Source organism: Sus scrofa, chromosome 2 (genome assembly GCF_054392235.1).
Source record: "Sus scrofa isolate SSC_HxYL_T2T_F1_AM1 chromosome 2, Sscrofa_HxYL_maternal_Yorkshire_Landrace_v2.0, whole genome shotgun sequence".
Classification (NCBI taxonomy): Eukaryota; Metazoa; Chordata; class Mammalia; order Artiodactyla; family Suidae; genus Sus; species Sus scrofa.
This window is the reverse complement of record NC_139384.1, coordinates 556,200-576,226: the sequence shown is the minus strand read 5'-3', so window position 1 is coordinate 576,226 and position 20,027 is coordinate 556,200. Positions and strand designations below refer to the sequence as shown.

General features: G+C 68.7%; 2 protein-coding genes and 1 long non-coding RNA gene across 14 annotated transcripts; 2 read left to right on the top strand and 1 right to left on the bottom strand.

Annotated features, from left to right (window-relative positions):
* Positions 1-1,357: 1,357 nt before the first annotated feature.
* TSPAN4 (tetraspanin 4) lies at positions 1,358-19,994 on the bottom strand. Of its 12 annotated transcripts, none has more exons than XM_021082578.2 (11): positions 18,533-18,576; positions 17,608-17,726; positions 16,915-16,982; positions 15,289-15,382; positions 12,356-12,435; positions 4,942-5,133; positions 3,778-3,852; positions 2,895-2,996; positions 2,681-2,812; positions 2,506-2,589; positions 1,358-2,140 (listed from the first exon to the last, which is right to left on the bottom strand). In XM_021082578.2, exons 5-11 carry the CDS (start codon positions 12,416-12,418, stop codon positions 2,072-2,074), a joined length of 717 nt encoding a protein of 238 aa, XP_020938237.1. In that variant the 5' UTR covers positions 12,419-12,435; positions 15,289-15,382; positions 16,915-16,982; positions 17,608-17,726; positions 18,533-18,576; the 3' UTR covers positions 1,358-2,071. The 12 variants fall into 12 exon arrangements, with proteins under 12 accessions (XP_020938237.1, XP_084866537.1, XP_005652827.1 ...); XM_085010411.1 differs by lacking the exon at positions 18,533-18,576 and adding an exon at positions 18,174-18,294; XM_005652770.4 differs by lacking the exon at positions 16,915-16,982.
* Positions 4,985-7,324, top strand: LOC146405006 (uncharacterized). Its single transcript, XR_014836676.1, has 2 exons — positions 4,985-5,164; positions 6,844-7,324. It is a non-coding gene; the product is annotated as an uncharacterized LOC146405006 (long non-coding RNA).
* Positions 13,114-19,878, top strand: LOC102159969 (uncharacterized). Its single transcript, XM_085010416.1, has 3 exons — positions 13,114-13,206; positions 14,037-14,108; positions 19,237-19,878. The coding sequence occupies exons 2-3, from the start codon at positions 14,067-14,069 to the stop codon at positions 19,876-19,878; spliced, it is 684 nt and encodes a 227-aa protein (XP_084866542.1). The 5' UTR covers positions 13,114-13,206; positions 14,037-14,066.
* Positions 19,995-20,027: the final 33 nt, after the last annotated feature.

The window sequence follows — 20,027 nt, the reverse complement described above, 5'->3', positions numbered from 1 at the left end:
CGCCAAGCCCTGTGATCACGCTGAGCAGGCCTGGCGCTGCCTGGGGACTCCGTGAGGCCAAAGCTTGTAGGGGGCTGAGCAGGTACCTGGCGCCCCCCTCTTGCTTTGATTGGGAGAGGGTTCTGAGGACGTGAGTGTCTGTCCTTGGGGTTATGGCCTGGCAGGGCCCTCGGGTCTGTCTGTCCTGAGGAAGGACCACGGTCACAGTGTGGGTGGGGGCTCTGGCTGGGGCTACAGCCCACCTGGGGAGCCCCCATCTGCCAGGGCGGGCTTTAGGCGGGTTCCCCCACCTGTGCAGAGGCCCCCTGGGCCACCCCTGCCAGCCTGCTGTTGTGAGGGGGCAGGGCAGTGGCCCTCAGATCTGGGCTGGGAGGTGGGACTGGGCCTGAGGGGAGGCTGGATGGGGCTGCAGAGGGGTCTTCACGCAAAGTCGGTGCCCTTAGCTGTGTGTGTCCCCGGGGCCCGAGTGTGGGCCGGAGAGCAGAGCTCTGGGCCCTGGCTGGTCACGCGGCTCGGAAGGGCCGACGGGAGGGGCACTGGGTTCTGGAGTGTCTGTGTAGGGGTTAGGCACCCATGACGCGAGTCTGTCTGTGGACGTGAGTCGAGGTGACAGGGTGCTAGCCATGGTTGCCTGGAAGCTGGGCTCTGGCGTGGGGGGTGGCTGGGAGAGGGGGCCTGGGCACCCCGGAGACACCCCGGGCGCCCACAGGGGAGAAGGGTGAGCCTGGGAAACACGTCAGTGCGGGCCGGCGGCCGTGGAGTCGGCCCCGAGGAGACAGGCCCTGCGCGTCCCTGTGGGACCTCGGTGGAGCCGGGGTGTGAGGTCCCGTCTGCAGTTCTGCACTGAGGTACGTGGGGACCCGCACTGCCCAACAGGGGCTCCAACCTGAGCCAGCTGGAGAGAGGTGCCAGCCCGAGGGCGGCAGGCGCTGGCAGCTCGTTCTCACTTCCTTTCGTCATTGGCTCTGGGTGCCTGGGCACCAGTGTGGTTTTGCTGCCTTGACCTGCCAGCTGTACGTTGCTTCTGCTGGCACAGCCCCTGGGTTCTGGTGACATCTGTGGTGTGAGGACAGGTGGGGCCTGATGGGCCAGGGGCGGGGGTGTCGGGAATGGGGACCGGGTACCACCAGGCAGGTCTGCCACGTGAGAGGGTGGGGCACAGGGTCTGGAAACTGAGATGATGGGGTGCAGTTTGGGGGGGTCAGATGCCTCACAGCTGACCCCTGGGAGAGGCCCATCCCCCAGCCTGAACCCCAGACCCACGCCCTCCTCCCATTGGCCCTGACCTCAGGTAGCGCCACCCGCTCTTTGAGGTGGTTTGATGCAGTTTAACCATTGCCCTTGATTCGCGGCCCTGTGACAGCTGCCTCACCCCTGCCAGCCGGCTTTATTTGCAAAATCAAGAGTGACAAGGGGGCAGAGATCCCAGGACTAGAAAGAGAACAGAAAAAGGGGAGCTCAACTCCATTCTGTGGGGCCTCCCCACGTCAGGACTGGGGGGCGTCCGTAGCACCCGCAGGGGTGGGTGGGTCAGCGAGGCTCAGGGCTCATCTGCCGTCTGCTGGGGGCGCAGGAGCCCCCAACGGTGGGCAGGGGGGCTCGGCGGCGGCGGCGGGGTCTGTGCAGGTCAGTGGGTGGAGAATCCTCGACCGCACAGGGCCGCCCGAGTGTGGCCCGCCGGGGGCAGGGCAGTGAGGGACACGGGGGGGGGGCTGCTGCCCACGCGCTTTATCAAGGCGCCCCGGAGGCCTGGCCCACCGCGGGGTGCGGCTGTGGAATGTGGGTGACGGGGCTGCAGCCCCGCCTTGAGCACCAGGACCAGGACCAGCGGTCGCCCCGCGCCTCCCACCCTGCCCGCTGCCCTGGGGGAAGCACCGCCGGGAGGATGCTGGGGCGTCAAGCTCCCAGGCCCCTCCGGCCCCCAGCCCAGGCGCGGGCGCGGCACTCACAGGCCCGCTGCTCCCTGCCCCGCGCCCGGGCTGGCGAGAGGTCCTGCAGTGGGGGGCAGGTGTCATCCCCCCAGTGGGCGACGTCCTTTGGCAGCGAAGCGGGGTGGCGGGCGGTAAGCAGCCTACGTGCAGTAGGCATCGGCCTTCACCACCTGGCAGTACATGGTCATGGCGAAGGTCAGGCCCAGGATCTGCGGAGACGGGCGGGGCTGGGCAGGGCTGCTCCAGGGACCGCGGCCGGACCCCACCCACCCTCGCGGGAGCCCCCGGCAGGGCCTGGCCCTGACAGACCCCAGACCTGCCCCTGCCTCAAGCTGGGTTCGGCCACCCTGGGCTCCACTGGGTGGGTCTCAGCGCCCAGGGGTGCCCAGCCAGACCCCCAGCAGCCGTCCTCTGCCCATGATTGCACCTGAGATCACCACGGCCACTGGGTAGGGGCTGCGGGAACAGGGCTGGCCCAGTGCCCACCGGCCCTCGACAGAGGCGATGGGTCGTGCCCCTGCCACGGGGGAATGGGACGGGTCGCGGTGGCCCCTCGGCAGGCCCTGTCGCGTACCTGCACCAGGGCTGTGCACAGCCCAAAGACGCCCACGGCCAGCAGGTTTTCCTGGAGCCACATCTTCACCGTCTCATAGCACGGCTGGAGGAAGAGCAGGCGTCACAGGGACTGCGGGGCCCGCCCTCCACCCCAGCTCCCGGGGTCGGGGGCTGGTGAGAGGGCACAGGCTCACCGCTTTCCACCAGGTGCCAGGCGCGTGCAGCCCACAGCTCTCGCTGAACTCCAGGCAGCAGGAGTCGGGCACGCGTGTGGCGTTGTAGACCTCGAACCAGTCGGTGTAGTTGGAGACCCCGCAGCAGCGGAACTGCGAAGCAGCACAGTCAGGGGGCCTGGTCCGCCTGCAGCGGGCCACGCCCCCTCCGAGCCCGGGCCCCGCCCAGACTCACGTCGGTCTGGATGATGCTCCAGGCGTTGGTGAGGCCCACATTGCCCGGGGTGCCGTACAGGTGCAGGCCCTTCTTCAGGTCCCGCTGGGCGTACCTGTCGATCTGCGGAACAGCAGGACCACCCGGCGAAAGCTCCACCGACCTCGTCCAGACCCCAGGCCTTCTGTTCCCCTCCCCGGAGTCACTGCCTCCCGGGAGCCCCCACCCGGCTCGGGCCTCTGCCTCAGGGTCTCCCCGGGCGCCCTGATCACACGGGAGCACGAGTCCCGGTCAGTAAGGTACAGATGGAGTGCTCGGGGGCATGCCCGTTAATATGGGTGGGGACCCCCACGTCCTGTGCTGTCTGCCGAGAGGCCAGGAGAGCCGAGCGCCCAGATGTGGGCTCCCAGACCATGGTCTGGTAAAGGAGCCAGGCCCCCCCAGAGGAACGGCCGGGGCTGGGGCGGGGAGTCCCCAGGATGGGTCTGGAGCAGAAAGGAGGGAGGTGCCAGGGAGCGGGTGGGCAGAGGGACACGGGCGCCAACAGGGAGCTCCCTGCCCCCAAAGCTAAGACAGGTGAACAAAACGTAGCAGTCCTGGAGTCTAACCCAGAGAATAAAACCGGCACACGGGCCCTCGGTGGTGTACATAACCCCCGAGGTGGGGATGTTTCTCATCCAACCGACAGCAGCGAGGGAGGCCCTGCCCGCCGGCCCGGACCTCGCGCCGCTGTGCCCGGAGGGCCGGAAATGTGCCAGAGCCTCCAGCGGAGTCATGGTTACACCAAAGCCACGGCCATGGTCCGGGGGTCTGTCCTCCCAGCTGCGGGGCTCTGACTGCGCTCCTCCGCCCGCTGCCCTCACGGGTGGGGAGGCCGGAGCCCACACTCGAGGTGGGGGCGCACCTTGTCCGTGTAGGTGAAGAAGAGGACGGCAACGGTGGCCTCCAGCAGGAACACCAGCAGCAGCACCACGAAGAACTGCAGGCAAGGACCGCCAGCCTCAGCGACCAGGCCCGACCTGGCCCCAGGGCGCGGGCCCAGAGAGCGCCAGGCCCCTCGTGGAGCCCCGCCTCCCTCGGAGGCCCGTCTCCACCCCAGGGGCCGTCACGTCTCACCCCACCTCAGAGCCCAGGCTTCGGCCGTGGCGCACCCACGTGTGCTCCATACGTGTATCCTCCTCCTGACGGGCAGCCAGGTGGGACGATGCCCCGGGGGCCCGGCAGGGAGGGACCCCAGGCCACATCCCACAGGGCAGCCAGGGGTGGCCAGTGCCCACACAGGCGGGACCAAGCTGGAGAGGCCCCCACCCCTGACTACACGAGCTGCCCACCAGGGGCTCCCCCCACACCAGCTCCCTCGGAGGCACAGCCCTGGTGCCCTGGTGGGGCTGAGCAGGGGGGGACAGCCTGCGGCCCCTGCTGTTCTTGCCACGTCACTCCCCCAGAAAAGAGGGCAGACAGGCCAGGAGCCAGGGCCAGGGGGCACACCACCCTCTGTGAAGCCCCGCCTTGCCCCCAGGGGCTTCTGGACAGGGTGGGGAAAGGGGATCGGGCCTGGTTCTCTCCCGGGGTCCTCAAAGCGGTCCCCCCTCAATCTGAGCGCAGGAATCGGGGTCACCGGCCCCAGACCCAAGTGACCCATGGGAAGGGCCCGGGACAGGGTCCCAGACATGCTGCAGTGTCCCCCTTCACCCCCGGGGCCCAGCTGCACCCCTACCCGCTGCTCCGAGGGCTCCAAGCCCTGCAGGGACATCTGGAGCATGCTGGACACTTGGGGGAGCTGCACAGCCGGGCCCACCTGCTCAGACCCGGAGGGGGGGTTGCCCACCCCGGCAAGGGCTCCTCAGACAAAGGCCCCGCTTGAAGCAGGTGCTTCGCGGCCTGCCGCGGCCTCTGCCGACCACACTGGTAGCAGGGCCCCTCCCTTCATCGTCAGCAGCAGTCCCCAGGACGGAGACGAGTCCTGCCCCAGATCCATCTCCGACGCCAGGGTCCGGGGAAGCCAGAGGGCGGGGCTGCGGCGAAGGGAGAAGGCGGCGAGGCCCCCGCCCCGGCCCGCCCCACTCACGGTGAGCAGAAGGCATCTGTTCTCCTTGATGGCGCCGATGCAGCCCACGAAGCCAATGGCCATCACGAGGGTGCCGGTGGCGATGAGCAGGTTGGCGGCCGACAGCGACGGGAAGGAGGAGGACAGGGTGGCAAAGTTGCCCTGCGTGGCAGCCAGCCAGATGCCGACACCCAGGATGCCGCAGCCTCCTAGCTGGGGTCCCGGGACAGGCAGAGAGGGGCCGGTGAGAAGCCCGCCCCGCCGGCCTCCCAGCCCCGTCCCGCGCCCCACACACGCCCCACGAAGAGCTGCCCCCAGAGCCCCCGCCCCGGCTGTGCCTCCCCCACCCCTGCAGGGTTCAGTGCACCTCACGATGGCTCGTTACTACAGAGATCGGTCAGCACACAAGGACGATCGGGGAGAGAGCCAGGCGGCGGCGCGTCCAGGGAGGCCTCCGGGCCTTCCGTGATGACGGGACGCCCGGCGGGGCGCAGGGGAGGGCCAGGTGGGCAGAGAGCACTGTGGCTCCTGTGTGGAGCCACAAATGCTGACCAGCCTAGGGCCTCCGGCAGCCTGGGCACGGGGAGGCCACCTGAACTGAGTGCTTGGGGAAGGCCAGGTAGCCCGGGGGTCCCCGCCCCCCTCCAGGACTGGTCGGGTCATGGGGGCCTGCACCCCTGGGCCCAGGAGCCTTCTCAATGCCTGGTCTCGACCCCGGCAGGGACCCCACGACTTAGGCCAGATGGGCCCCGAGACCCCGCCCAAGGAGGCCGTCCCACTGCCCCCACCAGCCCCCCAGCCCTGGCTGCAGGGGTGGGGCAGGCGCTGCTCCACTCTCACTAAGCCCCCGGCGAGCACACACGTGCCCTAAGCCAGGCTGGCAGGAGACCGCAGTCGCGGGGGCACACAGCCCCCAGCCTGAGGGCCGAACGGCCAGGGGCTCCTGCTGGTGCTTGAGGTCCCGCTGGGCCTTGCCCAAGGCTGGCTGAGCGAGGCAGGAGAGCCCCCAGGCTGGCATGCCCACCCCCTGGTGGGCGTCTGGTCAGCTTAGGGCAAATGCAGGGCTCCTCTCTGTCCCTCGTTGCACCTTCCCAGAACCCAAGAGCTTCTGTCTGAGAGTTAGAAGCAACACGTGTTCCGGATGCTGGCTCAGGGCGGGGACGGGGCAGCCCTGGGCACCTGATAGGGCTCCTCCTGCCCTGGCCTGTCCATCCCGCCCTAAGGCAGGGTGGGGCCCACAGCCTGGGCCGTGTGGCCGGGGCTGAGAAAGCAGCACTGACAGCAGGTGAGGCCCGGAGGGTCATCCTCGCCAGAGCCGGGCTTGGCACAGCCCCGGACGGGCCGGAGCACAGTGCACCTGCATCTGTGGGGGGGGGGGGGTGAGCCCCCCACAGCAGCCCCAGGAGCAGAGCTGTCCACGGTGCTGACTGCAGGCAAGCCCGGCAGGGAGCAAAACTGGGCACCCCACGCCGGCCCAGGGCCCACCACGGGGCACGGGCGAGGCTGGGCAGGTGCCTACGCCTTCAATCTCCCACCTGACCTGCAGGCAAGAACTGGGGACCGAGCGAGGGGCGTCCCCGGTCTCGAGGGACCTCCAAGGACACTGGAGCTGGGGAGCACCCAGTGAGTCCGTGCAGAGAGGGCTCCCCTGGCCTCTGCCTGGCCCTGGGCAGAGGGACCGGCCCGGGGGATGGGCAGGGGCTGAGGAAGCCTCTCCACGGAGGAAGCTGGTGAAGGGAAAGAGTGACTGCCCCGGCCAGCCAGGCCCCCCACCCAGCTCATAGCACCCACTCTGGGAGTGAGCCCCCAGGCCAGCGACACGGCGGGGCGGGTGGGGCTGCCTCTGCAGAGGGAGGTGCTGGCGCCACGGGGAGAATCGTTACTTAAAACCCAGCAGCCCGCCCGTCTGGCTCTGTCTTCAAGGACGCCAGCTCCAGTGAAGGCTCCTGTCAGCAGGAAAACGAGCCCCTCTGAGCTCCCTCGGCCCGCGGGACGCCTGGAAGGGCACCGGGAGGACGCTGCGGGCAGAGCAGCCGTGCGGGTCCAGCCAGGTTGGGGGGGCCCTGGCGGAAACGCATTGCTTTAATTAAGACCCCAGGAAGCACGGGCGCCTGGGCCCGGAGAGGTGGAGGCAAGAGACCCCCGCCGGCTGTGACACGGACACACTCCCACGCCGTCAGACGCCTCACCCCCGCACAGTGCCACCGACTGCACGTGCACGTCACGGGCGCGTTGCCCCGAAGCTCATCCACCCAGACCAGTCAGCGGGAGCTCCCAGACGCACGCGCTAGCAGGACGAATGCACGTGGCAGCCAAAATTACCTGTAATTTCGAAAATGTTTCTGCGTATGCAGCTTTTAAAACATTTTGGCAGGAAAATTACAGCCTCCAGGACAGGAGAAAATGGGCCCTGTTAGACTCAGAACAACAGACGCAGGACGAGCGGTCCCAGGTCTCTCCCAGGACTGGTGGCCCGGGCGTCAGCAGTGGGGGCCGCCCTGCACCTCCCAGCCCTTCCGGGGCCAGAGAGAAGCCCAGGTGGGGCCTGGGAGCAGACCCCAACCCAACCCCGCGAAGGCCTGGGAGGGAAGCCCAGGAAGCCCACCCACTGCCTCTGTCTCCCTCCCACACACCTGGAGCACTCGCCCTGTCCACTGTCCCCACCTGTCCCCAGCCCCAGCACCCGGCACATGCTCCCCACTTCCTGCTGTCTCTGTTTCTCGGGTTGGCCTGGGGCTGGGCAGGTGCTGCCCCTCCAGTCACATGGCTCAGCGTGGCAGATGGCCGGGCAGCTGGCCAAGTCTCTGAACTGGAGGGCTGGGTGCCCACAGCCCTGGGGTGGGGGTGGGCATGGTGGGTGACACGCCCCTCCCAGCCAAGACCAGCCACGGGGGAGGGGGAGAGCCCGGCTACGTGAAGCTCAGGAATGGCAGACGTGTCCCGCGCGCCGGGAGTCAGGGCTGCAGCTGTCCAAGGCAGAGAGGACTGGGCAGAGGCGCTCGGGCCTTCTGGGCCCAGGGGACACTCCCCATTCTGGCCAGATGTTGTTCCCTGGAGGACAATTTCTGTGCCATCCACTTAAATCTACGTCATGGTGCCCTCAAGGCTCGAAGATGAGGGGACCAGGCTCTGGCCCATCAGGGAGGTGGCCCCACCGCCCAGGGACTCCCCGAGGCCAGGGTCCAAGGAGGAGGGCCGTGGCCGGGCCAGGCCCTGGCACCTCACTGGCTTGACCCTCAGGGCACACAGGGGGCAGGGCCTCGGGTGTGGAACCTCCTGGCCTCTCCACGGCCCCCTGCCCCCCCAGCAGCTCAGGCTATCTCTCTCTGCCCCAGACTGACCTGCAGCCCACTCCACCTCTGCTTTACATCTAGAAGCTTCTGCCCACGCCCTCCTCCCAGCAGGAAGGCCTCTGGGGGCTCTCTTGGAGGCTCCATGCGGCCCATCTGGGTCACTGGGTGGACCAGAGCTGGCTGGAGCCCACAGCTGGGCAGGCAGAGCCCCTGACCAACCACTGCCACCCCAACCCATTGGACAAGCCACCAACTGACTCGCTGCTAAGAGCTGCACTGCTGAGAAGGGGACTGTGTGTCCGCCTTCCCCACAGCAGCAGAGAGGGGGCGGGGGGTGGGGACCAGAAGCAGGAGACCCTGTACCACTGCCCCAGAGTCCCCATCTGTCCAGCCGGCCAGCCGCTGGCCACAAGGACAGAAGCTGGTGCGGGACAGCTGTCTGGTGATATGTCCTGGCGTGACTGGGCCAGGACAGCCCAGGAGCCACACCCGCTGCCCGTCCGCCCACCCTGCCTGTGGTCCCCAGGTGGCAGGACCCCCACTGCCCTCCCCCGGCCATCGCAGCCAGGCCGCACAAAGGCCAGGGCCAAGAGGAACCAGGGTTCTGAGGTCTCTCCCCATCCCCTGACCTCCGGCACAGCGCCCTGGGCATGCCTCAGTTTCCCCAACTGCAGGGGGACTCGGGGAGGCGGTCCTCCAGCTCTTCTGAGCCCCTTTGCCACCCAGGGCACCTTGCCCAGAGGCCAGTGACAGCAGGCCTGGCCTCGGTCTCTTAACGCCAAAGGGGACACGCGGGGCCCCATTTGCTGCAGGCGGACTGAGGACAGCAGGACTTGCCCGGGGCCCGGGAGGCCTGGGCAGCAGAAATCGAGCGGGCAGGCAGGGCTCTGCCCCAACTCCGGCCCGGCGACATCGCAGGGGAGCAGCCCAGAGGCAAGAATGGGGCGGGGGAGCAGAGCCCAGCAGATCCAAATCCGGGAGGCGCTGGGCCGCGGGGCCCCGCGCAGCCAGACCCAGAGCTGGGAGAGCGCCTCCTTCCCCTCCCCCACCCCCTCTCCAGGGGACCCCCGCCTCCGGCTCCAGGCCCCTGGCCCTACGCTGCCCACATTTGTGAGGCCTCCTCCCCAGTGGAGCTGTCCCTGCCCAGCGAGGGCCAGGCTGCTGCGGTGTAGCTCTGAGGGTCAGCAGCTCTGAGGAGCCCGACAGCACCCCCCAGGTGCCCCTCTGCCAGCTTGCGCCTTCCTGGCTCTGTCTCAGGACACCCCAGCTGCAAGCACGGGACAACAGGCAGGCCTGTTTCCTGCTGTCACCAAGGAGCTGATGACCTGCAAGACCAGGCAGGCCAACCCCCCCCCCCGGACAGATGGGTGACATCTTCCGGCCTCATTGGGACCCAAGGCTGGAGGCCTAAACTTGCTCTCCCAGACCCCATCTGGGGCCCCAGAGAAAACCCACCCAACAGGGCACATACGTAGAGTCAGTGCCTCCAAGGCCGGGCCGCCCCATCCTCAGCCCCCTACCCTGCACTGAGCAGGGAGGGGCGCAGGTGGGGAGGCGGCACTGCCTGAAGTGTCAGGCTCAAGTCCAGGAATAGAGACCTGCCAGGTGTGCAGGTGCCTGAGGGGCCGGGGTCAGGGAGAGGACCTGGAGGGGGCTCTGCCCGTGGAGAATGGGCGCTTTGAGGTGAATTCAGAGGGAAGGGGGTGCCGGCAGGGGCCGGGGAGGCCTCTGCACCTTGACCTCCAAGCAGGTGCACAACTGGGACCCTCATTCCCACCTCCCCTCAACTTCTCCCAGGAGGCCCCAGGACCCCCTCACCTCCCTGCTCCCCCACAGCCTCTGCACCTGCACCCTTCACTCTTCTCATTCCCAGGGCCCCCAGCACCCACTCCCTCAGGGGCCATACCCAGGACGGGGCACAGCCCCCACTCCCACCCCACCCACGAGCTAGGGCTCGCCTGGTCCGGCAACTGGAGTCAGGACCCACACAGCAAGGGTCTCCAGCCCACGGGCCCCTCCAGCATGGCCCCCACGCCCATGGTCAGCTCTGGTGGGGAGGCTGACACCCTGGGGGGGGGTTCTGTCTCCCAGTGCGAGTGGGAAACAGAGTGGGGGCAAAACTAGATATATCCTGGGGGGCTCAGCACCCCCAACAGCAAAGGAGCCAGGGTCCCAGGGAAGGGGAGTCACAGCCACACACCCCCTGCCCACTGCAGCCTCTGGCACCGGCAGGAAGGTCTTAGCTGGCAGCTGCACAGGGATGAGGTGGGATGGATGTCACCCCCAGCCTCCTGGCCACTGTCACCACCCCTGGCCCCAGCACATGTCCCAGTGGCCCCCTCGCTGATGCCCAGGTCTCAGAGCCCCACGAGGGCACCAAGCTGGGGTGGAAGGAGGGCCAAGGCCACAGTGGGCCCGGTGTGCTAGGCGGGGGGTGTGACCGGGTAAGAAAGGGAAATGGGACATTCCAGCCCAGGAGGGTCCGAGGGGCTCCTGCTCGGTTCTTTCCTGGGTCGAGAACCTCATCCGTGCAGGGATCTGGGGAGCGTGTCCACCCCTGCGGCTGGCGGGGGGGGGTCACAGGGCAAGGACGGCTCTTCAGGGGACCCGTGAGGGTGGGCTGCTCTGAGGACCCCTTCTCCGCACCAGCAGGTGGCAGGTAAGGGGAGAAGCAGGTGCTGCCCACCTCCCGGGACCACTGCCCATGCCGCATCAACCCGCCACCTTATCACACCTATGGCTGCCAGCTCTGGTCACATCATCACCTGCAGCCTTCTCCTGTCACACTGCCTAGGTCATGCTGACCCTGCCAGCTGCTCATTGCAACGCACCCTGCATCTGGTCAACGTCCCCACCAAGAGAAGAGAGTCCCCTCTTCACACGCCCGGCAGAGCTCCAGCTGCACCCACCTTGGCTCCGGGGACTCCTCTGCTCTGGGCCCAGCCCGCTCTCCCAGGAGCCCTGGCAGGGGACAAACCCTGCAGGTGACCCTTCTGGAGGCGCGCACCCGGGGCAGGAGCCTCACAGGCTGGCCACCCCTCCCAGCAGCCCCCGCTTCCCAAGCCAGGCCCAGGGTAGAAGGAGGGACAGAAAGCTGGCCCTGGGTTCCAGAGCGTTCAGTACGAGCTGACAAATGACAGCCTCCTTCTGGGGTCCAGGACCCAGGCCGGAGCCAACGCCACATCCCCTCCCAACCTGGAGTGGAAGGCGGGTGGAATCAGGAGTTAACGAACGAGGCAGCAGGGAGTGACCTTGGCACGTCTCCCCACCAACCCTCCCCCAGACCAGCCAGTGGAGCCCAGGCCTGGCCAAGCTTGCTCCAATTGGTCAGGTGTGACACCTGCCACGGCCGGAGCCCAGCACCCTCCCTGCCATTTGGGGCTGAGGGGCAACTCTATCCTCCAGTCTTGCGGGGGGCAGGGGGCACCCTGCAGCAGCAACACCTCTTACCCTGGACATGGCACCTCGGAGGAGCAAACCCAACCCACCTCAGCAGAAGTTACCGAAGCGCCCCCCACCGTGGTGGAGGAGGCGCAGAGGCCAGACACCTCTGCTGCTGGCGCAGGGTCCTGCTCGGGGTCTGGCCCCGCCGGGGCGCTCACCCACACACCTGCCCTCTCCCTTCCCACAGCTTCGGGAGACCGGACCATCCGCCCCCGGCCCCGCCCCAAGCGTGGTCCCTGGGGGCTGGTGGGCCGGTCCGCTGCGGAAGGGAGCGAGCAAGGGGCGCGGGCTGCCCCCACGAAGAGGGCGGGAAGGGGACGGAGGAAGGCACCCGCGACTCTGCACACTGACAGGGGCTCAAACCCGGCAGAGGCCAGGCGCAGGGCCCGCGGCCGTCCTGCGGCAGGCGCGGGCAGGACCGGTCGTGGGAAGGGAGAGAGGGGAGAGGACGCAGGGCGGCTGCCCAGAGTGCAGAGGCTCGGCGGACCCCCGAGGCCCCGGAAACCCTCCCTACGGGCCGGCCGAGCCCCAGCCCCCAGCGGGAGCGGAGACCTGAGGCGCACCCCCCAGGCTGCGTCCTGGGAGTCCCGCCCCCACCCCCGCCGAGCAGCCGCCCCCGGCACACCCCCTAGTCTACGACCCGGGTGTCCTGCCCGCACCCCCGCCCGAGCGGCGACCCCGGGCCCGCCGCCACTCACCCAGAAGAGCAGGTTGAAGGCGAACATGAGGTACTTGACGCCCTGGAGGCAGCCGCGCGCCATGCTGCAGCGCTTCAGCTCTAGGAGGAAGATGAAGGAGAGGTCCAGGTAGAAGACCACGTACTTGTTGCCCTTGGGCGACGTGTAGCGCGCCTGGGCCGCCTTGGGGCCGGGGTTGGCGTGCAGGCCGAAGAAGGGGCCGCCGCGCGCGAAGCCCGGCTCCTTGCCCGGCGGCGACGGGCTGCGCCGGTACGTGGACTCGTCCGTGCTCGAGCGGCGCATCGCGCGGGGCCGCCGGGGCCGCCCCAGGCTCTGCGCCCCGGCCGGCGGAGGCACCCGGCGCGCCGCTCCGCTCGGACCCGCGGCGGGCCCCGGACACCTGCCCTCCCGCCGCAGCCCTGGCCCCGGCCCGGCCCACCCCGCACCGGCCCGCCCGCCAATCCGGGAAGGCCCCGCCCCCGAGCGGGCCCGCCCCTCCTCGAGGCCCCGCCCCGCAAGTCCACCCGCTCCGCCCCGCGCCGGCCAATCGCAGCCCCGCGCCGGCGCCCCCGCCCCGCCCCCAGCCCTCCGCCCGCGCCGGCGCCCCTGTGGCTCCGGCAAGCGCCCCCCCGCTCCCCGGGGAACGCCGGCGGGGCGGGGGCCGAGGGTCCCGGCAGCGCTGCGCGCGGGGTCTCACGCCCCGCCCTCGTCTCGAAGCCCGCCTCGCAGACCTCCGACCGCACGCCAAACGTGAAGCGCTATGCAAATGAGGGGTGACCCACTTGCTGTCTGGTGGCGACCTGGGGCCGCGCCAGCCCAGGCCTCTAGCCCCAGATCGAGGTAGCTCGGGGAACGCAGCCGATCACACCGGGGTGCGCTGTCCAAGGAGCCCACCGTGGGCGGGAAGAGGGCTGCGCCCAAAGCTCCCACAGCTCACATGGGACAGGGCCCAGCCTGGGGTATCCTGGGGCGGGGGTGGGGGCAATCTTGGGAGGGGAGTTTGCAGGAGAAGCCCTGAGAGGGGCCCAGGTGAAGGAGAACTAGCCGAGAGGGTACCCTGGGTGCTGGAAGGGTGGGTCCCTCTGCAGGGTAAGGGGGGAGGTTTTCAGACTTAACGGGAAGGCAGGGCACCAGGAGTGCAGGAGTTGTCACCTGATACCTGGGGCTGGACCCCAGGCAAGGCTGGCTGCCCATTCCTGGCCCCTGCCCAGTCAGGGCGGGCTCAGCCTGCCCCCTGCCCTGGTCCTTTCTCCCTGGGCAGGGAGAGAGAAGGGCCAGCTTCATGGGCATGTGACATGTGCAGTCACACAGGACCCCTCATTGGTTTGACCCTCTACTGCCACTGTCTTGCAATGGTCCATAATTTTTTGTACCAGCCCCTCCCAGACACATCCACACACACAGCAGACATGGACTCAAGCTGGGACGCAAGCCAGGTGATAGACCAGGAGCAGCCTAGATGTGCACACGTCCCCAGCAGTCCCCAGCAGTCCCCAGTGTCGCAGGTGGGCTCCTGGGGTGTGAGGAGAAGCCATCAGCATGGGCCCCGGGGGCCCCTCCCTGTCTGCCCTGGGCCTGCAGCCCAGAGGCCCGACCTCATCCTCTCAGCTCACACGGGGAGCCAGGCTGGGGCAGGGCGGCTACCGCAGGCACCGAGGCCGCCTGTGCCCTGGGCTGGGTCTAACCCTGTCACTTCACCAAGACCGCCTGCTGGGAGTATCCACCCCGTCGGATGGCCCAGAAACTGAAGTCCAAGAGGAAGGACTTGGGCAAGGTCAGCAGAACTCAGAGGGCAGAGGAGGGGGAGGGATGAGGAGGGGGACAGAGGGAGGAGAAGCGGGGGGGATGAGAAGGAAGAGGAGGGGGGAGGGGAGGGGAGGGGGCCCATAGGCCACAAAGTGATAGACTGAGAGACGGAGGGTGCCTGGGTCCGCAGGATGTCTGTTCAGCCTGGCTGGGGGCCCAGGGAGGTCTGGCAGCCCTGTGAGGCCCCGAGGACCCCTGCAACCCCCTTGTGGGCACCCCCCCCCGCACCCCCAGGGCTCTGAGGAGAACGGCAGCTCAAGGCCCCAGGGCAATGTCCCTGGCAGGGAGTGGCAACAGAGGTCCCGGCCAGGCCCACACTGCTGGCCGGCCAGGGCCCCACTGCAGCCCCTCTGCCCTGTCCTCTGTCAAGGATTCTTTGGCCGTCTGGGCCCCTGGCGGGGTACGCGGCAGTGACCGTGCACCAGGGCCCCAGTGGAGAAGCAAGCCTTGGGGGGCCCCTGTCCAGGCCCTTGCAGAGAGACACCACTGTCCACAGCTCTGCCCAGGAAGCAGGTGGTGGCTGGTGACCCTCGGCAGCCTCTGGCCACCTTTCCCTTGGCCAGGGATGGGCACTGGGGGCGCTGAGAGTCCCAGTGCACAGAGGAGTGTGCTTGGCACACACGCGCAGGCACACGTGGGCAAAGGAGGACCCAAGGCACGTGTGTCTCCCCGGCCCAGCTCCCAGGGTGGGAGGGGCGGGAGGGGCAGATGGGAGGTGGCCTGGATTCCACACCGGGCTCAGCACTCAGGATGCCCTCCCCCGCCTCGCTCAGCCAATGCCATGCCAAAGCCCCCAGAGCGCCCACCAGCCCTTCTCCCATCTCTGAAACCTGGTGAGCCGGTGGGGCTGAGCTGAGATGAAACCAGAAAATTCAACCACGGCCTCCAGGGCCAGGATGGCGCATCTAGGCTGCCTGGGGAGGCGCTTCCAGCCCCCGGGCCCCCGGGGCCCCATCCCCAGAGTCCAGCCCTTCCTCCAGCAGTGGGACCTGTGAGACACGCTGAGACGGTGACATCTGGTTGGCTCGGCCTCGGGCTGGCCTGGGCCCAGGAGAGCATCCAGCCCGCAGGACCCTTAGGCCAGGCGTGAGCGAGAGCAGGAGGCAGCCCAGGGCCGCCCCCACCACCCCACCGGGCCCGGGACATACCTGGGCTTCCCTAGGAAGGAAGGCAGGCTGTGCCTGGGGCCTGGAAGGCTGGCCGGCCGGCAGGTGAGCAGTCAGCGAGGCCGAAGCAAGAGCTCTGTGGAGGAAGGACGGGCAGAATGGAGGCCTGGGGCACCTGGTTTGCAGCCTCGGAGGAGGTTCTGCAGGGCTGAGGACAGGCCCTCCGCTCAGGACCCAGTCCTCACTGGGGCTGGGGGCAGCTGGGGGACAGGAGGTTGTGGCCTAGACTCAGGATCAGAGCACCAACCAGTGACCCAGTCAGGGTAGGAGGCTGCACCCCACCCTCCGGTCACTTGGCCTCCTGAGACACCCAGGCCGACACAAGGGTGCCCAAGCGGGGACATGCACGCAGAGAACACACGTGTTCAGAGACGGGGACACGCAGACTGAGGGCTGTCCAGCCCCCAGAGGTCCCAGACCCCTGAGACTTCCCCAAGGCACCCCGTACCCCGCCCCTGGCAGACAGATGCCCTGAGCCACCAGCCTCGGGGTCTCCCCACGGAGCCCATCAGGAGCCCATCAATCCCCCATCGGCGCGCACAGGGGAATCCTGTCCTCCCCACCGGCCCAGGGTCGCAGGGAGGGGACCGCAGGCTCACGCGGGTTCTGAAGGCATCCTAGCCACGCTCCCCACACCTCACCCTCAGCCCCGGGGCTCCTGGGGGCTGGGGCAGGTGGTCCTCCAGCAGCCCGAGGGCAGGAGCGTTCGGCAGAGGCTCCAGCCCCACACTGGCACCTGTGCACGTCCACCCCCTTGTGGGTGGCCCTCTGCCAGCCAGGCCACTGAAACCCACACCTGGGGCAGACGTGAAGCCCCAGAGCCCAGGAGGCCCTGGCAGCCTGAGACCTGTCCCCTCTGAACCCCACTTCCAGGGCTGAGCAGCACCCACCGTGGTGGGGAGAGGTGGCACCTGGGCCCAGGGCCCCTGGGACCCCAGCCCTCAGCGCCTGCCATGCTGGGGATGAAGCATCCTGAGGGGGGACCAAGGGCGGGGAGCGGGAGGGACACGGCTGCCCACGTTCTTTGATGAATCCCCAGGAGCTGAGGGGCCAGAGCCCCCGGCAGCCCGCAAAGGCGAAAACACACCCATCACAGCCCCACTCCCGTGTGGGCCTAGGGCTGTCTGTGTGCCCTGGGCGTCAGGCCGGCCTCTGGCTCAGGCCCTGGGGCAGCTCCACCACACCCCCCAGGGCTGCCAGCCCTCCTGGGCCCCCTCGTGTGAAGCAGACCCATGGCCAACACCGCCGGCTGTCCCCACTCCCAGCCCCCACCACCAAGGCAGCCCCCCACCCTCCCTGAGTGACCTCCCCACCTTTGGGCCCCCACCCCATCTTAGGCCACCCAGATATGAGCCTGCAGTCAGGGCATGGGTGCAGGCCCGGATGGCACCAGTTCTCTCACTCCCCCAGGCCCAGCCTCCTCCTCCAGGAAGCCTTCCTACCCCACTCCCTGCTCTGTGCTGCCTTTGAGGACAAGGTGTGTGCTCTGGAGGATGCCTGCGTCCCGGGGATGGCACGCACACAGGCCACGGGGACAGGGCTGAAAGAGCACCCTCCAGGGGCCGGGGTGGAGGCAGGTGGGGGCCCTGGGGTAGCGTGAGCACCCACCTGGCCAGACCAAGGTCCCACGCAAAGAGAGCTCCTCCGACGCCGGCACAGAGCTTGCCCACGTGGACCTGGGGGCCCGGGGCAGACGGCGGTTCCCAGTGGCACGGCCGCCCTGAGCCGCAGCGGCAGAGCGGCAACCCCAGCAGGGCAGCTCAGAGTGGAGAGCAGAGCAGGCCCGCCCACCCGGGGCCCCCGGCTCCAGGACGGCTTTGAGGAGCCAGGAGGCCCCGCCAACACAAACAGGCCTGTGGTGTCGGCCTTCCTGCTGCTGCTTCAGCCCCGCAGGCCCCAGGCCCACCCAGGCCCCCACCTGGGGGAGGGGCAGGCACTCGCCGGCTTGGCCTCCACACCCCGAGCCTGGGAGGAGCCACTGCCCGACACAACCCCAGGGGAGGGGTCCCCATGGAAGAGGCCCCCAAGGGGCCCCGAGTTTTTTCCTGGCCCACCGAGGCCAACCCCAGGCTCAGGGCCTCCCCCCAACCCTCCCCTCCTCCCACCCCCCACAGGCCCTAGGAGCATCCTTCTCAGATGCCCACCGCATATGCGCAACCCCCAGGCACTGACAGCCCACTGCACCCAGGGCCCTCATGGAGCCCCACGTGGGGCCAGGCGGCGAATCGAATTGCACCCCCAAAGACCAGGAGCTCAGGCTTGCCCACAGGGTCGGGAGGTTAGGCCAAGCCTCAGGCTCACCTGCAAACGCCACCACTCCAGACGCCCCAGCCCCTGTGGCAGAGAGGGCTGTTCTGGGCGCAGCAGGTGGGCGATCCCTCTGAGCCTGGGTCAGGGTCTGAGCACACTCGTGTGGCCCCCTGTGAGCACAAGTGTACCCAAAGCTTTGGGGACTCGGCGCTGAGCCCAGGACCCCAGGCCTACACAGCCAGGATCGGGGCCCTCCAGCCGGGCAGCTTCTGCTCCACCCACACTGCACAGACGGGGGAAGCAGAGGCTGCGAAGCAGGACCAGGGGGCCCGTCAGCTGACTCCTGGGGACAGCGCTGTCCCCGAGGCCAGCCTGTTTCCAGGACAACACTCGGGGCCAAGGGTCTCAGCATAAACCTCAGTGCCCAATTCCCCTGTGCCCCGCCTGCCCCGAAGTGACCCTTCTCCAGCAGGAAACAGGCTCACGGGTTCCAAACCGCATGTGAGCGCAGCTCTCCCTCCCTACCCCTCCTGTTCCTGCCCACTCCGGCCTGCTCCCCGCGGCACACACAGAAGGACAGAGCCACCCAGGGCCGCTGAGCAGGGGGCAGGGCTGACCTCGGAGGCGCGCGGGGCCTCTGGTATAGTGTGGCCAGGCCTGGGCCAGGGGAGTGGAGCCGGAGGGGCAAGTGCCCCAGGGCGCCTCTGCACGTGAGTGTGGGGCCCGCACGCAGCCAGGCCGCCCCCACGGCCTCTCCTGGGAAATCGGGACGCTGGAGAGAGGCTGCCACCGCCCCCCCAGTCCACACGCAGCTCTCAGAATTCCAGGAATGTCCACTTGGCTCCCTGTCCTCCCTCCCTGGGAGTAAACAACCGCTGGGCGAGAGGCGGCCCCTCCTCCAGGAAGCCTTCTGCCCACACCCGCTCCCACTCCCAGCTCTCGCCAGCTGGCATCCCAGGTCCCCCGTCTCCCTCACCTCCGCAGACGCGGCCGCCTCTGCAGCTGAGCCTGGGTCTGACCCCAGGCCCCTGTGACTCAAGGCAGGATGTGCGTCCAGCCCGCCTGGGAAGGGGTGGGCAGGGAAGTGGCCTCTGCACGTGGCTCTGCACGTGGCAGGGTGGGCGAAGGTGGGGACACAAAGTCCAGGCGGGCAGCAGCTCTGGCCAGCCTCTCCAGCACCCTGGGGACCTCAGTGAAAGCCGGACCGTTAGCTGATGCCTGGGGCCAGCTTGGCCCCACCCACCCCAACAAGCGCTGGTGCTGAGAGCCCGCAGGGCTCCCTAAGTCACAAGCGCCACTGTGCACACATCCGCCCTCCTCCTTGGCCCAAAGCTCACCTCCTCCAGGGAGGCTTCCCTACTTCTCACTGTACACGGCCCTTCCCCCCAGGCCCCAGCCTCAGAATTATGAGACTAACCCCACCTCATTCCCAGAGATACAGCCTCCCTCCCTTTCAGTCTGTCGGGGCTCCTGAGCCGTCACTTCCAGCTCCCACATGGCATCTACTCTGGCCCAAGAGCAAAAGCGTTCCCATGGGTTCCGCCTCCAGACCTCTGCCTAAGGATTCCCAGTGCTGGACGGTCCTGCTCCCTCACACACACTCGGGATGGCTCTTCAAGGTTCAGCTCAAAAGACACTGCACCCACGACGACCCCCTGACCACCCTCCCCGCCCGCACAGGTCCGACGTTCCCAGATCACAGGCAACCGACCCAACACAGCCTGGCCTGCGACGCGTGCAGCTAGCCCCTTCCCGCACCCTCTCTCAGCCCTTTGCCCAGGAAGAAGGGAGGAGGGACAGGGGCGAGACGGATCGAAGCAGCGCCAGGGGTTGGAGCCGCCAGTCTGGTCGCTTCCACCGCACCCTCCCGCCGTCAAGGATACGGCCAACTACCGGGCCGGGATCATTAGTGGGCGATCGGGCCGGGCGGCGACCCCGGGGGGCCCACAGACTCAGCGCAGAGACCCCTGGGGGTCCGCGGGCAGGGGCGACTTCCTTTCCTGTCGCCCAGCACGCACTGGCCGCAGGTCAGCCGCTCTCCGCGCCTGCGGGGGTCGCCGCGCCCCCCCGCCCGAAGCGCAACTTGTTGCTGCGAATCCGCTCGGGCTCCACACTCGGGGCCCGAAACTCGCGCCAGCTCGTGGGCCCGGGTTCGGAGCTGGTCCCGGCTCTGACGCGCGGGCAGCGGGACCCCAGCTGCGTCCCCGCCGAGGGCGCTGTACCTGTGCGCGCCTTCAGCCCGCCGCGCAGCTGTCAGTCATCCGCACACGAGAAAAGCGAACGCCGCCGCCGGGCCCTTCCGGCCCTGCCCGGGCGCCGTAGATCGGGACGTACCAAAGCGGCAGACGGGGGTCTCCATCTGCTACTGCCGCGGCAGTGTGGACCCCGGGAACCCCGATCCGCGCGGAGGAAACTCGCCGCCGCGGGTAGCGGATACTGACGGCACCGGGACGGGCAAGGCCGGTCGGCGA